This window comes from Accipiter gentilis, chromosome 8 (genome assembly GCF_929443795.1).
Source record: "Accipiter gentilis chromosome 8, bAccGen1.1, whole genome shotgun sequence".
Lineage (NCBI taxonomy): Eukaryota > Metazoa > Chordata > Aves > Accipitriformes > Accipitridae > Astur > Astur gentilis.
Window position 1 is genome coordinate 33,219,173 of NC_064887.1, and position 16,681 is coordinate 33,235,853.

General features: G+C 41.9%; 1 protein-coding gene across 4 annotated transcripts in view; it reads right to left on the reverse strand.

Annotated features, from left to right (window-relative positions):
* The window catches only part of COP1 (COP1 E3 ubiquitin ligase), a 130,706-nt gene that overhangs the window by 35,659 nt on the left and 78,366 nt on the right, over positions 1-16,681 (reverse strand). For all 4 annotated transcript variants that reach the window (XM_049807615.1, XM_049807614.1, XM_049807613.1 and 1 more), the window contains one exon: positions 3,450-3,567. In XM_049807615.1, coding sequence (XP_049663572.1) covers positions 3,450-3,567 — 118 coding nt within the window. The remainder of the gene's footprint in view (positions 1-3,449; positions 3,568-16,681) is intronic.

Below are 16,681 nucleotides of genomic sequence, written 5' to 3' on the forward strand. Positions count from 1 at the left end.
CAGTCTCCTCCCTCTCCAGCTGCCCTGAAAGCATGTTCTCGTCCTCCTGCCCAAAACCAAGCAGCAGCATATAGAAACCTATGGGGACTCACAGTTGCTATTAGCATTAAATTGATGTGGTTTTCTCATGTGTAATTGAGGCTGCATGGATACAGATCTCAAACTTCCATTTTTTTCACCTTGGCAGCAAAGCTAAATATTCCTTTTAAAAATATACAAACTCTGTTGGGATTAAATCAAAACTGATGTTTTCCATTGTTCCCCCACATGCAAACATACCTGTCTTCAAAATGTTTTTCTATTTACTGTGAGCAAACATTTTCCCTTTGACAAAAGAAAGGAGGTGGAAGTAGTCTCCTCTGCCTGGCAGAGCTCAACTGAAACAGGAAGATCCCAGGTTTCCAGAAGATATAGGATTAATTTCTTCCCCCAAACCTGAGGGGACACAAGCTTCTCTTACTTCACAGGCGTTATTCTTTAGCAGTCGCCACGCTCTGATATTCTGGCACTTAGTGACATATGGCGATATGCTCCACAGCAGGGGAACAAACGGTGATGTGTTGGGACCGGAGCCCTGTGAAGCCACCCTTGAGGAAAGGGGTAGTGCTGTTCTGATCTTAAATTTGAAAGAGATTGGGAGCAGGACCTGCCAGCTTCCTGGGTGTGAGGGACGGGAGGCAGGCAACGCTCCCCTCATGCAGGTCATGTCACCCAACCTTGCTACTTTCTGAATATTTAGAGTTGAAGGGAAAAAAGCCCCACCCAATATCCATCAAATATTACTAACGACATACGGCATTAGCCCTGCACCAATGTCACATTTACCTAAAAATACAGCACAAAAGAGGAGAGATGCACCTCGTGCTATACTGCAAAAACCTTATCTCAGTCCTCAATGACAGCTGGAATGACAAAGGAGCTGCAGCAAGATTTGTTAGTCATTTGTAATAATAGTATGAGGTCAGATCAGAATGCAGGTATGAACTTTGTAATACTGTGACATAAGCAGGAGTGCATTCCTCATCCCAGGTCTTGGCCAGGGGGGCCTAAACCAGAGTATTCAGCTTCTTTGCCTGATGCTTGTTCCACATCCATCTCTGCCCTACACTGCTGCTCACTCTCCCTTTCCTTCTCTTGTCATTACTATCACTGTAGCAGCATAGGTCATAGAAAGAGCAAAAAGGTATATACTACTGCTTTTTTGGCCCACAAGTACAGGGAGGTGCCTTCTGTGCTATTATGGCAGCTGTATTTTTAAAACGTTGCTTTTAAAAGCTTGAGAGTTGCCTGGAAACTAAACTTTTCTGAAGGCAGGGTAAAGCCGCAGAAGACTAATCCCTGGTCTACAAGCTGTCAGATTCCTGTGACAGCTTCTGCTATTAGCTAACCCATCAAGAAGACCTCATCTATATAGGCACTTAACCTCTATATTTTAATAGCATACATTCTAGATATCTTCATTAAAATAAAAACACTTAAAGTCTATTACAAATGGAATGCTTTTACTGGTAACAAGTTTCCATCAAGCTCTAGCCATGTTTGCACTGCTTAAGATAAGCATGCCATAAAAGAAGAAAGTTATCCGCCACTGGACCGCAAGGAGAGGAAAAGGCTATTGATCCTGCTGGTGTTACACTGCTCTTCTGGTTTCATAGCCTTTCCAAAAAAATATTATGGATGGGCCGCTCTGTTAAATACGTCTCTCTGTAAATCAGCACTGCTATCAATGTGTTGTGCTAAATACCAGGCATTTCTGAACACTCTTGAGGTCAAAACCTAACTCTACAAGGCAAAGTAAATCAATGCAATCGATAAAACAGCTTCAGCTAGAAATCTAGAGAATCTGAATATATATATATTTTTTTTTCTTAACATAAATCAGTGCTTGATTTTTGGGAATCACTACTGCTGTCTCCTCTCCTCAATTTGCAAAAGACATGAAAAATAATCCGTTCTCTCTGACATTTCTTTCTGTTCATGTAGAAAAAGATAGGTGAACCCTCCAGCTAGTCCCCTCACCCTGTTGTCGCCTGTCCAAGTCTGACAGCTCTATCGATATTCCTCCCAGGACTGTGGGATAAGCTTTCTCAGATGGTTGGCTCAAGCAGGACAGTGCCATTCTGTCCTGAAACATCCCATAGATGATGCCTCACTTGGTCATGGCTGTAAAACATTCCCAGCCCCCTCCTGCTTTTATTAAACACTTCCTTCTTACCCAGATCTTGTTCAAAGCATTACATTTAATTTTCACTGTGTTCTAGGTATGAATTTTCACCCTTATAGACTTACAATGTTGATGGAAATAAGAACAGAGGAGCTGATTAAATATAAACAGTACCAGAAGCCACCAGGGAATCTTCCATCACACAGCTCAGCTCAGAGTAACTCAGCAGCAGCCTGAATACACCTTAAAATGCTCTGCTTTGGCTCCAGACTTCTAGAGCAAACTGTGTGAAACCATGGGACAGAGCCAAGCTGGATAATCACTGGCTTGGTACAAGGCAGCAGGCAAACTTTCTGGGACTAGATCTACCCCTGTGATCCATCCCTGTTGCCCTTGGCTGTTACGCACAAGTGTGCGTAACACAGAGATCAGAGATTCCCCCTGCAGCCCCCCAAGGTTGCTTGCATTTTCCCCACCATGTAAGAGGGGCTCACCTCTGGTTTATTGAAGAAGCTTGTAGCCAGTCATTCAAACCTTTCACTATGTGATCTGACAGACACACTCATTCCCACATGATTGAAAACCCACCTAGAACTGAGGCAGCCACATCTGGCTTTAGGGCAGACACATCTGGCCACATAACTGAACAGACGCTGTACAATATTATTCTTCAGGGCCTCCACAGCAGACCTTATGGTCTACCCTTGCTGAAAAGCTGCACACCATTAGGACCACGAAACACAACTTCTCCTTGTCTACTTTTTAACTCAAGTATGATCCTCAAAAGGGCCTTCACAGAGCAGATTAACAAATTGCCAAAGAACAGATCAGTCAGTCCTACTAGAGTTGCTTTCAAGCTGTGGCTAAACCTCCTCTTCAGACATAGCAATACCATTTGATCACTTCTGTCACTCATCAGCTGTGTTTTACTGCACATTACTATCCTCAGGGCTCTGCCAGCAGCCTTCTCTACAGTTCCTGGTCAGGAGCATCCTCAGCACATACAGCACACACCTGCAGCTTCCCAAAGTCGGGGCTTGTGGTCAGGAGCAGCCTCTAGTTGTCTTTGTATTCCTCTTAAGCATTTTAGCTCCACAGGACAGAGCAGATCCAAGTGACACCAGAAATGAATTTCTGTCTTAGAAAAAAGCAACTATCTGCTTCCCAAAAGCACAGCAGCTAGCAAGCACACCCACCCACACAGGTGAACTTGCGCAACGGCCCTGAAGAGCGCCAGAAAGCAAGGGCTACAAAGTTTTTAGCCTACATAAAAGGCAATACTTACGCAGAGACTATTTCTTCCCCACTCACAAATTTTGCATAGGAGACTGCCTTGCGATGACCTTTGAACACCATGATTGGCTGCTTAGTGTTGCGAAGATCATAGTAGTGAACACAGTGATCTGGAGACGAGAAAGAAAAGGGGCAAAATTCAATCAGTTGAGAAGGATGCACGAGATCTCTAATAGTCAGCTCACAATAAAAGTCCTGCCTGCAGCTTCCACATCTCACTTAAAGCCTCATCTAGGATAAAAACAGTCTGCGCCATAGCAAAGGAATGTTTAAGCAGGCTTCTTAAAACAGCCCCCAGAATTCATCCAGAAGGGTCCAAGCAGCCTTTCAAAGAGACAGCGAGGGAAAAAGGTGCATGCACATACACGCGTCCTCCCGCAAACCACATTTGGCCCATGTGAAGGCCAGCAGCTAAAAGGACTCTTGCCTCTCCTGCCTGCCTTCTTGGCTCCCTGCCTGGCCACTCCAATTGCCATTTCTAATTCCCTGCACCCCCTTCTCCTTCTTCAAGCTGTTACCTCTTGGAAAACTGTTGGAGAACTCGAGGCTAAAAACTCAGTCTGTCTGCTACTTAAATTGGATCATGGAAAATAGGGATTAAATCCCATGCTTACTCTAAATGGATAACCTCCATACTTTTGGGGTTTTTTGCTTTTTTCCTTTGACTTTATTACCAATCAAGAGAGAAATAGATTTCTGCTAGTGAGAGAACACACTAAATTCCAGTTCTTCTTAAAGTTTAATTCACAGATGTGCTGCAGTGCCACAACCACATGAAGGGGATCGCAACAGAATTAGGGACACATTTTATCTTCTGCACAACTAAATGTCAATTCCCAAAAAAACAGAAAAATAAGAATAGAAAACCCCATGAGACGCAAGCCCCAAGCCCCAACCCCCCCCAGCACTCCTTCCAGCTCAACAAGGTTAATAAGCTTCTCCCTTCCCAACTTTCGGCCTTTAATGTTGAACTTCATTTAATTATCCCCTGCTATTCTGGAAGCGCGGGATGGAAGGCCACACACATGCAAGGAAACTGAGCTGGACACCTTTCTCACCAAGCAACTTGTGATACCCAGACGTCAGCTGAACACTGCTCTGACCCTCCTCCCACTGAAATAACACCCTACCAATGGAAGTTTATCACAAAGATTACACAGAAATGAATTTAAATGCCAATAGCTACCGTTATTTTTGTATTTGCACAGCATTTTAAAGCAGGGCTTTCAGCTGTACAAACACTCAGCCGTCTCAAAATCCCATGTGGTTTGAGAGATAACCGGATTTACATCGCTCAGGCTACAGCAACTGCCATCAGACTGGCAAGGGTAGCTTCTCCCCTGTATTAACAGGCTAATTGGTGGCTGTGACAGGACCAGGGGGCTGTGTCAGAAACACCTTCAGTAAAACAAGGCAAGCAGGCAAGTTGCCTTCCCCTCTAACTGCTTCCAGCATCTTGCTCTGTACAGAAGATGGGATCAGAGACTTCTCCAGTAAGAGGTTTCTGGCTCTCTCCCTCCTTGCCGTGTAAAAGCAGACACTCCAAGCAGCCACACCAAGTTTTCTCCACTACTTACACCAAACTGTCAAATTACCCCAACATGTTGAAACCCAGCAGCTATTGTACCCATTACTGCTAGCACTGAAATGCTCGAAAGTGCTGTACCCCCAAGCACTCTAACACTCCTGCTTCTTCCACCTCTGAAATATTAATCCTGCGAGCAGCCAACACTTATCAACCAAAATCTCAGTGTGTTCCTACCATGTAGGTATTTTAATTAGCTTTAGAACAAGATGATATTGCAACGGGCTTATTCAATAAAGGGGTTAATTTTCAAAGGGACTTTGAATTAAGCATTAACACTCCTTTAACAAGATTTGGGTATCCTGGTCCCTTCCACCTCTCTGAAAGCTGGAGCCAAAAAACTCCTCATTTTCTCATCTGGCCAGCAGACCTGCTGCAGGAACTATGAAACAGTTAACTGGCAATTGTTATTTTAATGAGCAGAATGATTCTAGGAGGGCTTTCTGTTAGGAGCCAGTTAGTGGATAAGCCTTTCAAGTCTATTTTTGCTTACAGTTTCAACCTCCTCTCCAGCTGGCCCATCAGTAGGATAACTTTTGAGCACCAGATTTTATCCTTCAGAGGGTGGCTGGGAAAGGGGTACCTGTGGATGGCTGCGCGTGAGCAGCTGGAGCAATGTGGAGAGAAAAGAGCCATAGCAGGAAAGACAAGTCCGTTTGAAGAGCAGAGACACGAAGTTGCATTCACCTTCTAAATATCGCAACAAACAGCTCGAAGCCTGCCGGCATCTGGCCGCAACACCGCGTGTGCCTCTTGGCGTCAGCAGGGCAATCAATCACTGTCTGCTCTGATCACAATGAGTCCAAGGGAATGAGCAAGGCCAGTGGGTTCTAAAATTAGCCACTTAATTATTAATTGATTATTTCAGCAGCCGAAGTGTTGGTGCCCAATTGAGGTATTTTTTTTGATTCAATTGAGGCAGCTATTTTTAAGTAGATATATGAAGACAAATGCTCACTGCATTCATTAAAATCAGAACAGGTGGTCATGTTTTACAATTAAAGAGATACTCTCTCTTGTAAGGCCATATGGACTTTCCGAAAACATGATAAAAATGCCATCTGCTGAGGAAGCAGAGAGCCCAAAAACGAAGCTGAGGAAGCAGAGAGCCCAAAAACGAAGCTAAATGAGAAAAAAATACAACTCCCAGGTACCCTGGCAGCAGCCTCACCTGGTAGAGTTTGATGAGCTGAAACTGCCTGTGATGGGCAGCATCCCAGGCATGCCAGCAGGTCCAGGGCGAGGTGGCAGGGTGCTCTGGGAAGCTCAGAAAATGAATTAGTCCTAAGAGGCAGATGAAGGTAAGGAAAACAGAGTGGGCATTGAGGGGAATCAAACACTTCCCAAACTCTGCAAGAGCCCATAAGCTCATTCAGCATCCCACCACTGGCTCCTGCCCTCGGCATCCCTGGGAGTCCACGGAGCATACTCTACTGCTAACCAGTGATGCACAGCGGTGTTTGGTTCTTGTTTTGCTCCTCAAACATGAGCATTAAAATATTCATTTAGCAATTTTTTTTGTAGCTCTACAGTTTCCACCCTGACCAGAAAACTCACTTAGAACAATCTCAACTTGGAAATGACATTTCCACAGTTAAAAGCCTCATGCCTTAACCAGCAGCAACAGCTCACTATTTTACTTTTTCTTCTGTGTTCAGGCTTAATTGAAATATATATGAGATAATGGGAAAGAACATGTATATATACCATAACAAATTAAACACTCTGAAGCAATTCTCATCTAGTTCAATGTCACTGCAGAAGCTGAGCATGATGGAATTCTGCTGCTGCGCTTTCTGAATTCAAATGTTTGCTGGCAGGCCATATTTTAATTATATATATTATTTTTTTTAAGTGATCTCAGAAGGCAAAAAGGGCAGCTAAGCTCTACCACTGCTGCTGAGAGGTCTCTGACCACAAGCCTGAGTTTTTAAATAGTATTTTTCCAGAACGCTCAAGAACTGCTTACTTCCCTTAAGATGCTGCCACTTTCACCTTTGAGCCATCTAGTGACAGCTAATCAAGAATTCAGACTTTTCCAAACTTCTGAAAGATCTCACCACCTCTTCAGTAAATATAACCCACATCAGCAAAGGATGGCATCCCTCATTGCTCGGCAGCTCATACATTCACAAGACTCTAGCCGTCAGGAACAGGGCAAAAGAGAAGGATGGTTTTGTGATGTACAAGTTGAAATGATCAGCACCTTCTCAGTCTCGATCCTTGGAATCAGCTTGGTTGCAGGGGTGACGCAGCAATTGAACTGATGATGTGGTTACAGGACCTTAGGAAATCAGGTTAAATACTTCTAAAAGAAGGGAGCTGGGAAATGCTAATAGAGCATCCTAGGTAATTTCAGAGTTGTTGAGAAAGATGGAATTGCTCCTGGATTTTTGGTTGTTTAAACAAAAAAACAAACAAAAAAGGCAAAGCCTGATTTTGCCAAAAGTGATTTTCCTTACACTTACATTTGTTAATAAAATTCACAAAACAGCTGTTGCTAGCAAGCTTTAGGTTCAACATCACCTACTGCAAAGCTCTTAATGTGTACTGACGAGCAGCAGCTCAAAAAGAATAGGCAAGGGTTAGGAAAGAGCATCACACAGCAGCAGTTTATCTTTCACTGGGTACCTGTACATGCAGGGTAGCAACACACAGAAACCAAAGAGCAGAGCAATCCAGCTCTCCAGGTACCCAAGCAATTCCAAGTAACATTCATCTTCCAGGGCATGTGCTTCACCCACCTTCACATGAACATTAACCAGCATGAGCTAACTCACAAGACCGCCCCCAGGTTTTTTTCAACCAGTAACCACTTACTCGAAGGGATATCAAGCCAAGGACAGCAAAACAAAAATTTACTTGCAATGCAACAGTTTTATATTCAATTGATATAATGACTAGAAAGCCCCAAGAGCTGCATACAAAGGTTCTGTGACTCTCCTCTGGAAAACTGAATTGCTGGAGAATCAATGACCATTTTTCTTATTTCAATCATTTAAAAACGTGTTATTTCTCAACTGCTCAATATTTAGATTATTGATCCATTAAAAAAATAAGTAATTTACATTACTCAGATTTTTAAGTGCTTATAGACGTGACACTGTAAGTGGTGCTTGCTGCTACACGTCAGATGACTGTTACAGCCAAGAAGATGCCCATATTCAAAACCAAAGTTGTAGGGTAGGGAGCCAGATGTTAATTAAGTGGTCTGTTAGAAGTCTTCTGTTATCAGAGCACATTTTGGACCTTTTTTTTTTTTATTTAAATAAAAGAGATCTGCAATACCAAACTCGGGGGTCAAATTAATTTCATATATTAATGCTCTGGCTACAGCCTGCAGTCCTGCATGCCTCGTGCTACAGATGTTTTACTGAAACAGAAACCTAGACTAGAGTGTACCCTTTAATGTGCTTCTCTTGTTCTTCTTTGACCATGATGATCTGATTTGTTGCATCCAGTAACTTATGTCCTCAGCTGATGATTCCCTCAGCTTCATCTATTTTCCTCCACATGAACTTCAAGCTTGGATGAAGGCTGACTGTTTTCACCAGTGAAACTCTGTACATCCGTAGTAAGAATAAGAGACATTTATAGTCTGAAGGGTGTATTTAAATGACTTGTTCAACATGATCTACACTGAGTCAGAGCAAATTTGGTGCAAGATACACCTGCCTGCCTCAATTAGGTTATCCTGAAGAAACTAAAAGAGTAACAAAATAAAAGGGCATAAAAAAAAAGTCCATAGAATACCTTTAGTCAGAAAGAAAGATGAGATGCATGATTTTTGTAGAGGTTGATTCCATTTCTGCTTTCACTGGTTAAAAAAAATTATTTCAGAGATCCTGAAGGAAGCTCCCGTTGATCAATACATATTGAAGGGCTTCGCTGAAATCCAATTATTTATATTTAAACATCTACCTACAGAAATTGCTCTTTCCTTTCACTTGCTTCTCCTCTTTATACCAAGCGTAAGCAAGATTACTCAGCGCACAGAGTGGACAGAATGAAGCCTTCAAAGCTACCTAGAATTGTATCTAGGCAACTTGTTTAGCAGGAAAATATAATCATATCCTTATGCCTTCAAGTGTCCAGAGCCCAGTGGTTCAAACCAAAGCTTGTGTTTCAAGTGCCTCTGGGTGAAAGGAAAGTACACGTTGTCATTCTCTTAAAAAGGCATGCCATGAAGGAGAGGGCAAGCCACCTTAATGAATTTTTGTTGAACACAGATAAATAAGCAGTAGAACAGAACTTTAACATCAAGATGGGTTAACCAAAAATCTCTTTTTCAGCCAGGCTTGGTGTGATTTCTTCCTATTAAAAAAACCCTTGCATTGTCAGAGGTAAAGCCTTTGGCTAGACTAAAAATGGAAACAGAATTAGTAAGCTCACATACAACCTCAGTTTTCACCGTTAAAAACTTTTCTTCTTCCGTTAGTGAGGAGAAAGAAGAAGGAGATAAAAAGGGACAACAGCTTGATTTAAAAATAAACTCAAATCAACAGCAGTACACTGTACTACAGTGTACGGTATTGCAGTACACCAAAGATGACTTGGCACATTAGATGCCTCGGTCCTTACAGAAACCTCAACAAGGGCTAGGTAAACAAGTGCTGCTCTTTCTCAAAAGCCTGAGAGAAGACAGACAGCTGCCATCAGAACCCAAACCTTAAAGATAAAACGCTTTAAAATAGATTTCCTTTAATTTGAGAGGAGACCTACAAAAGCCTCAGCACTCTCTTGACCTCGAAGCCGTCTAACAAGCTGCATACTTACTTACAGACTAACTAAAAAACTATTACTAAGGAAGCGGAACCTCTCCAGTAGATCTTCTACATACCTCCACACCAGGAAACAGAGCCTCCCCACAAAGGCAGTGATACCATCAAAGGCTGGTCAGAAGACAATTCAGGATTTAATTATGAGGAAGCCCAAACTGAAACTTAATCCTACGCAGAGTGCAGCTTTTGTCTGAAATCCATTTTTGCTCAAGGGCCCTGAAAGTCATAGAATAATGTAAACTGAAAGGGACCTCTGGAATCCAGCCAGTCTGACTTCCCACTCAAGGAAGGGACAACTACAAAGTTGGATTCAACTTCGAAGTTAAATAAGTGTGTTCAAGGGACCTACTCAGTCAAGCTCTAGGCTTTTCCAAAGAAAAAAAGTCTGGAAACTCTTCCCTCATCTTAGCTGCCTTGAAAAGTGCTCTTATGTCAAAGGATTAGGGAGAAATTTTTTTTAATCCATATTTGCTTAAGCTATTTGCTATTGATATAAGAAAGGAAAGGCATTAGCCCACCGCTCAGCACTACAGCATTAATGTTTAGGCTGTGTTTTCCTGCACAAGCTTCTGGCTTCTCAGATCTTTCAGGTTTTGCTTGCCTCCTCCCACATGACGGGGGTGGCATGAAGCACTGCCATACAACCTTAGTTCTCCTTTAATTCTTTTTTTTTCTTTTTCTTACTAGTGAAAAAGAAAATGGAGAAATGCTGAACTTTAACTGCTGCCAGGCCTCCAATACCAAACAGCAGCACTTGGAGATCTTCATGTGACTGAGGCAGCTTTGTTCAAAAGTTTAGGGTGGAGATTAGCTGAAGTTTGAACATCCATATGTGGGTCTTGCTCTAGAAAGAAGACTGGGGACACACGACAGGTGAACACTCCACCTTTGGGAATAATTCAACTCAACAGGACAGGTCAGCCTTCATGCAGGGACCACAAAAAGACTATTTTTAATCTTGGGTCTCTTCCAGGGCAGAAGAAAATGTAGTGGGAAAAAAGGGTCTTTATTATAGCAATAGAAATGCAAGGTGGCATCTGGGCATTCAACAGAGAACAGTGAGGAAGCCTTCCAGCCAATGAAATACTATAAAGACATTTATTTCACTTGACAAGAGTAATACCGGGATGGGATATGATCAGTGCAGGCTTCGGCCTATCACAAGCCATTTCAGGGAGAGAAGAGAGTGTGACAGTTTCTACTACATAAAGGAAATAGATGCTTTGGGAAAAGAGAAAAGACGACAATGCATTAGGGACAGGAAACAAAGTGGACTTGAATTCAAGCGAACAAAGCCCTGCACCAAAAATTAGCGCAAGAATTTTCTTAAGAAGAAATTAGATAATATCGACAACAGTGAGTTGACATCAGTGCCCTCTTTACAAACCATTTCCCTTACTGTAAGGAATGAGATTAAAAATGGGTTTGATACAGCCTGAAGCAAAAAACCTTTGACAGACAAAACTATCCAGAACATTTTGCTGAAGAATGCAGTGTGCTGTTTTCCACTTGCAGCATGACAAATCACATGAGGAGGAGAGAGCAGAAATAAATCCATTTCACCCCAACAAACATCTCCCTGTAGAACACTGCAGCAAGGTAAAGCTAACTGATATTATTTTTTTTCCTGCCTATACCTTCCCTTCAAAAAAACCCCCAATAAACCAGGAAAATTTTATCCCAACAGCCATTGTTAAAGGCACATTAAAATGTTTGCTGGATATGGCTTTGTATTCACAATTTTCTGTTCCAGCAGAAATTGCAAGTACTTTGTTTCTACAACTAAGACAAAAATACCCATTTGATGTATTTGCTTTTTCCTCTTCTTTTTACTTACTAGTTCCCTTTGCAGTAAAGGAACAGTTTTTCCCTGAATAACCATTTTCTGTTGTCCTGGGGGAGTCTCAGCAATCTTTTCTAGAAGCAACACTCTGGTCCACAGCAGCGAACTGGAACAAAGCCCTTATTTTGCATTTCATGTGTGTGCCTAAGATGATTTGGGATGTGGTACTTCATTCATGTTTGCTATCGGAGTTCCGTCTAGACAAGTGCTCTCACACCGTTGTACCAGGCTCCCAGGGAGCTCCCGCACACCATGTCTTCATAGGTGTCAAACATTCAACAGCCACCCAAAAAGGGACTGAACTTTGGAAAAGCATTCAATAGATGTTTTCCCTGCAGGTCAAAGCCTACCCCATGTCCTCTTCCCTTACAGCATGCTCTGAAGACTATACAATATTAAGCAAGGTCTGTATGATTTATTTTGCTGGGGGCAAAATCTTAAAAAAACCAAAAACAAAACCCCACCCAACCTTTTAAGTGAGGAAGTCACAGAGCCTGTGATGTTAGCAAGGAGATGAAAGAAAGTTTCTGAAGCAGAGAAAGGCACATGGGTATTTGGGGATGACAACTCAATCTCATTTTCCTACACTGCAATACAGATGATTGGCAATAGCCTCCAAAAATTGTATTTAGGGAGTCCAATACAAATCCAGCCTCCAAAAGAATCATATTTAGAGAATCCAACACAAATCCAGTTCAGGTTTTCATTTAAATGTAGGAAGAGCACAGCTTTGAGAAGAGAAGAATGCCTAACAGTGTTCTGTTTAGCAGATTGGATGACAAAGGAAGCAACATGAGAAAAGTCCACTCCATGAAAACTGAATTAAAGACAGCTGGCGTTAGATTAAACACATCTGGTAGTCTTAGTTTAATCTCTTGGCAAAACCAACAGCACAATAAGCACTTTCTACCTCTCCTCCAACCAAGAAAAGGCTCAGGGATGTGATAGCAGAGGGTTTCAGGTTAGCACTTGAAATATTTTGACAGTGCTCTGCAGGGAAGACTATACCCTGCTTCAGCCAGTGATTTTCATCTCTTACTAACAGCAAATGTACTTTTTTTTTTTTTTTAAATGTATATCAACACTAGCATTTCACTAAAGATCTATATCTCCCTCTGCTGAACACACGAAGGGAACAGCAGCCTTGACGGAACTGCCAACTGGGTTTTTAACCTTTGTATTCAACAGATTCCCTATGGCTTGAAGTTACAGATGACATTTGCTGGGTTATGGATAATGGTCTTTACACACTGAGGACATTTTTTACTGACTTGTCTAAAGCTTTTGACACAGCAGCCCATAAAACCTCCACTCTAAATAACTTGTCTCATATTAAAAAGAGAAGGAGGAGACATAACACATTAGAGATCTTAATCAGTTGAGAAAAGGGCTCTGATGGGTGGGGGAAGCAAAACAGATTGCTCTAGAACTCCTTTGAAACTGTGACCTTTATGGTTTTAAAGAGCTACAGAGATTTCTCACAGGAATAAGGGATAGCTGGTCTTTGTGCAATTCAAAGATTGCCTTGTGTCATACTGTTGGAGAAACAAAATATTCAGCACACATAAGATTTACTAATGTTACAAAACCAATGAAGACAATAGCAGTAACAACCTTCAGATTTTGGAAGAATTCATCCTTTATGTCTGAAAGACAAAAAATAATTATGTACTGTTCAGACTCTTAATCCAACTTCTCGCCTTGACTATGTAACGTGCAACTCTACATGCACTAGTGCACATAGGCCAACGTCCAAAATGAGTTTTAATACACCCAGAACATGTGAAGAACAGTCATTTTATAGTAAAAGGTGCTTCAACCCATGCTGTCTAAAAATGGGCTACATCTCTGAAGATCTGAAAGTCCTCACATGAGCACCAGGGGCCTTACTTGTACAATGGCTGTTGGAAACACCTACCAAAGCCAAAAGTACTACCTCATTCACTGAACAGATCTCTCCTGATTCAAGATACTTACTGCACACAGCATTTGTTCTTACTGCAAACCCATGACAGCCCTAGTTCTTGAATGACTCAAGGTGCTGCAGGTCATGGTGCTGTGATGGAGGGAAAGGGCAGCAGTCAGACTCCCAGGGACCACATGCTCTAAGAGACCAAGATCACGTAGATAAGGGCTTGAGACATTAAGAAAGGTAAATATGAGAAAAGGAATATCCTCCCTAAGATTTCAGGAGAGCATTTATGAAGCAACAGCTTTAAGGGTTTTGTCATATCAGCAAACATCATACAAAAAGAACCAAACAGGCTTCAGAGCAGTCAAAGTGGCTCTAGCGAAAGAGCAGGCTGCTGCCATATGCATTACAATACACAGTTGAGGGCCTGAGTTTGCCAAATTACCAGTCAAATCCGATTTTGGTCCAGAACGACATTTTACTTCAGTAGCCTGAATAGATATAAGCCTTCTTCCACTAGGTTCTGGAGACGGTGGTCCAATTCATTAACTAAACTGCCCTCAAAGCAGACTCCACTGGAAGAGATGATGGGTATTAAATATAGTGCCACAATCACTAATATTCAAGCTTCAGATAAGAATGTTTAAACCAAACCCCCAAATGTATGGTGGATTATGCAGACAAGGAAATAAGCACAGGAAAGCACATGATGATACATAGGTACCCAATGTGGAAAAGAAGCAATGTACGCTCTAGCTAGGCAATGAAGTAAGTCATGTGAAGAGTGACTAGATTTGTACACACATCTACAGTCTTAATTTTTATCATCTTCTTGAGATTCAAATGGCTAATGTGGCCTCCTTAGAGGAACCTAGCCCAAATGTTCAAAAACTCTTCTCTTAAAAACTCATGCAATGCTTACATGCTCAGATACTATGAAAAGATGCCTTCAAAATGAGAGCCCACACTGCATTCCCAAGTTACAGATTTTCCTATGCAATGTGGCAATCTTCACCACTTTGTATGGAAAAAGTAACGTATGTTATAAAAGTCCAAATGTGCACAGTACCCAAATAAAAGGCTGGGACAGTTAATCTACACAACAGTCTGAACAGGAGATAACACAGGAAGCCATTACAAAGGATGTCATTCCAATGAGCAATTCCTTTAAACTAGCTACCAGAAAAACTGCAGTTTTGGAAACTGCAGATGTTGGAAAGGATTAAACTAAGGCATACAGCAACAGCTAGTAGCAAGAGCAATTTGGCATTCTGAGGAAAAGATGAATCTTGGAATTGCCTATCTGATCCTGAATTTCAAGGCTCATTTCAATTTTAATTTGAATTTTGTAACATTGACTAAATGACTTCTACGCCAGTCGTAAGACAAAATGTTCAGGAAAAGAATATTTAAGCAAACAATTAGCACGCTCATTTCTGCTAGTGACAGACACATCCTTTTCTCCAGAAAATCAAATGAAGCTTTTCAAATTCATTTTATTCATTCACTTGTAACTGAAGTGTGATGACCTCTGGGATAAAGCTAGGAAACTCCCAATAGGTCTCTATATTGTTCCTTACTACTCATTGCAAATGCTTTATCCAAAACAAGTCAGGGGCTATTTTTTCTGTGCAAGTAAAGAACTTATATAAGCTTTTAAACTCTGAAGCTTATGTGAAATTTGCACATACAACATGCCTTGCACACCTATGAATGGTTTCATGTCCCTTCATGGTTTCCTAGGAAGCAGCTGCCGCAGGGCAGGAAGACACTGTACAGTGCCTGGCTGATCTGGTAGCATCTCCGATGTGTAGATACAGGCAAGTCAGCTTTGCTGCAAAAATCACAGGTTTAAATAACACGGCATAGCTGCAGTTCTCCTGCTTGTCAGTCCTGAGCAAAAGCAGAATATGATCTACCTACCAGTGGTTTACCTACCAGTGCCAGAAAGATTGTCTTCACCAGGACAGCAGAAGGTATGGTTTGATATTTCACTTTTATTTACATCCCAGCATCCATGAAGTGGGATAATTTTAAGTCAAACCTTCAGGATGGTGTTCTAAACTAAACAATCCCACTAAGCTCAGTGCTTCCCCCACAATAAGTACTGTTGGGACAGAAATATGGTCACAACCCCACTCGTGAAAAATAGATTCCTCCAAATGACCCTCAACTGACTGAAGTGCTGTAGATGCTTTCAAAGGTTACAACAAATGAAACCTTTGCAGTGGAGTTCTGGAATGAGTTTAAATAAGGTGACAAGTGTGCACTTCCAAAACATGGGCCCTGTCCCCTACTTCACCTGCCACTAACCTCAGAGATCATGGACTAGAGGAAGATTATCGAATACCCACATAAAGAAAAGACACCCTGCAGGTAAAGTCCAATACAAGTAACGGGCAAGTCCTGGACTGCTGCATGCCATACCGATTTCATAAGGCTGAATTTTGAGCACTGCTGTGAACTTTTCCACAGGCGTGAAAGAAATGCCTAACCTTTGTCTGTGCCTTTGAATACTGTGCTGAATTCATATGCCGAAGGTAATCTTGTAGCTTAAGCCCAAAGAAGCTGCCTAACTCCACCCTAAACATGTCATATATTAGCACAAATAGATTCTTTCTGAGTCACTGCAGGCTTTCAATAGAGCAGAGTACTTACCCATGAGAATCTATTAAGGTAAGACCTTGCTTTCAGCTGGAAAACATTAATTCTCTTCCAAAAAGGCACATTGCCTTTTTGGTCATTAATATCACATCATTCTTCTGAGCTGAGTGACAAGCCAGGCAAGTCACCCAGATCTGAGGCAGCACGAAAGGCTAGCTCTACAGAGAGATGTTTGGAAAAGAGAAATCACCGCTCCAGTTACTGCAGCAGGAAAATCAGTATTTCACTGGACAAAGATGGTCTCCAAAGCGGTCCCGCTTGGATACCAGGTATAGTAGCAAAATTGAACAATGCTGATAAAGGAGCCACATGTGACCTTGAACTGTAAGTGCATCAGGGCGATGCAGAGATCTTAAGGGGTGGGTAAATAGTTGCAAATGAAAACAAAGCTGTTGACATAGTAACAGGAGTCCTTCAGTATGCTGGATGCTGTGGATCG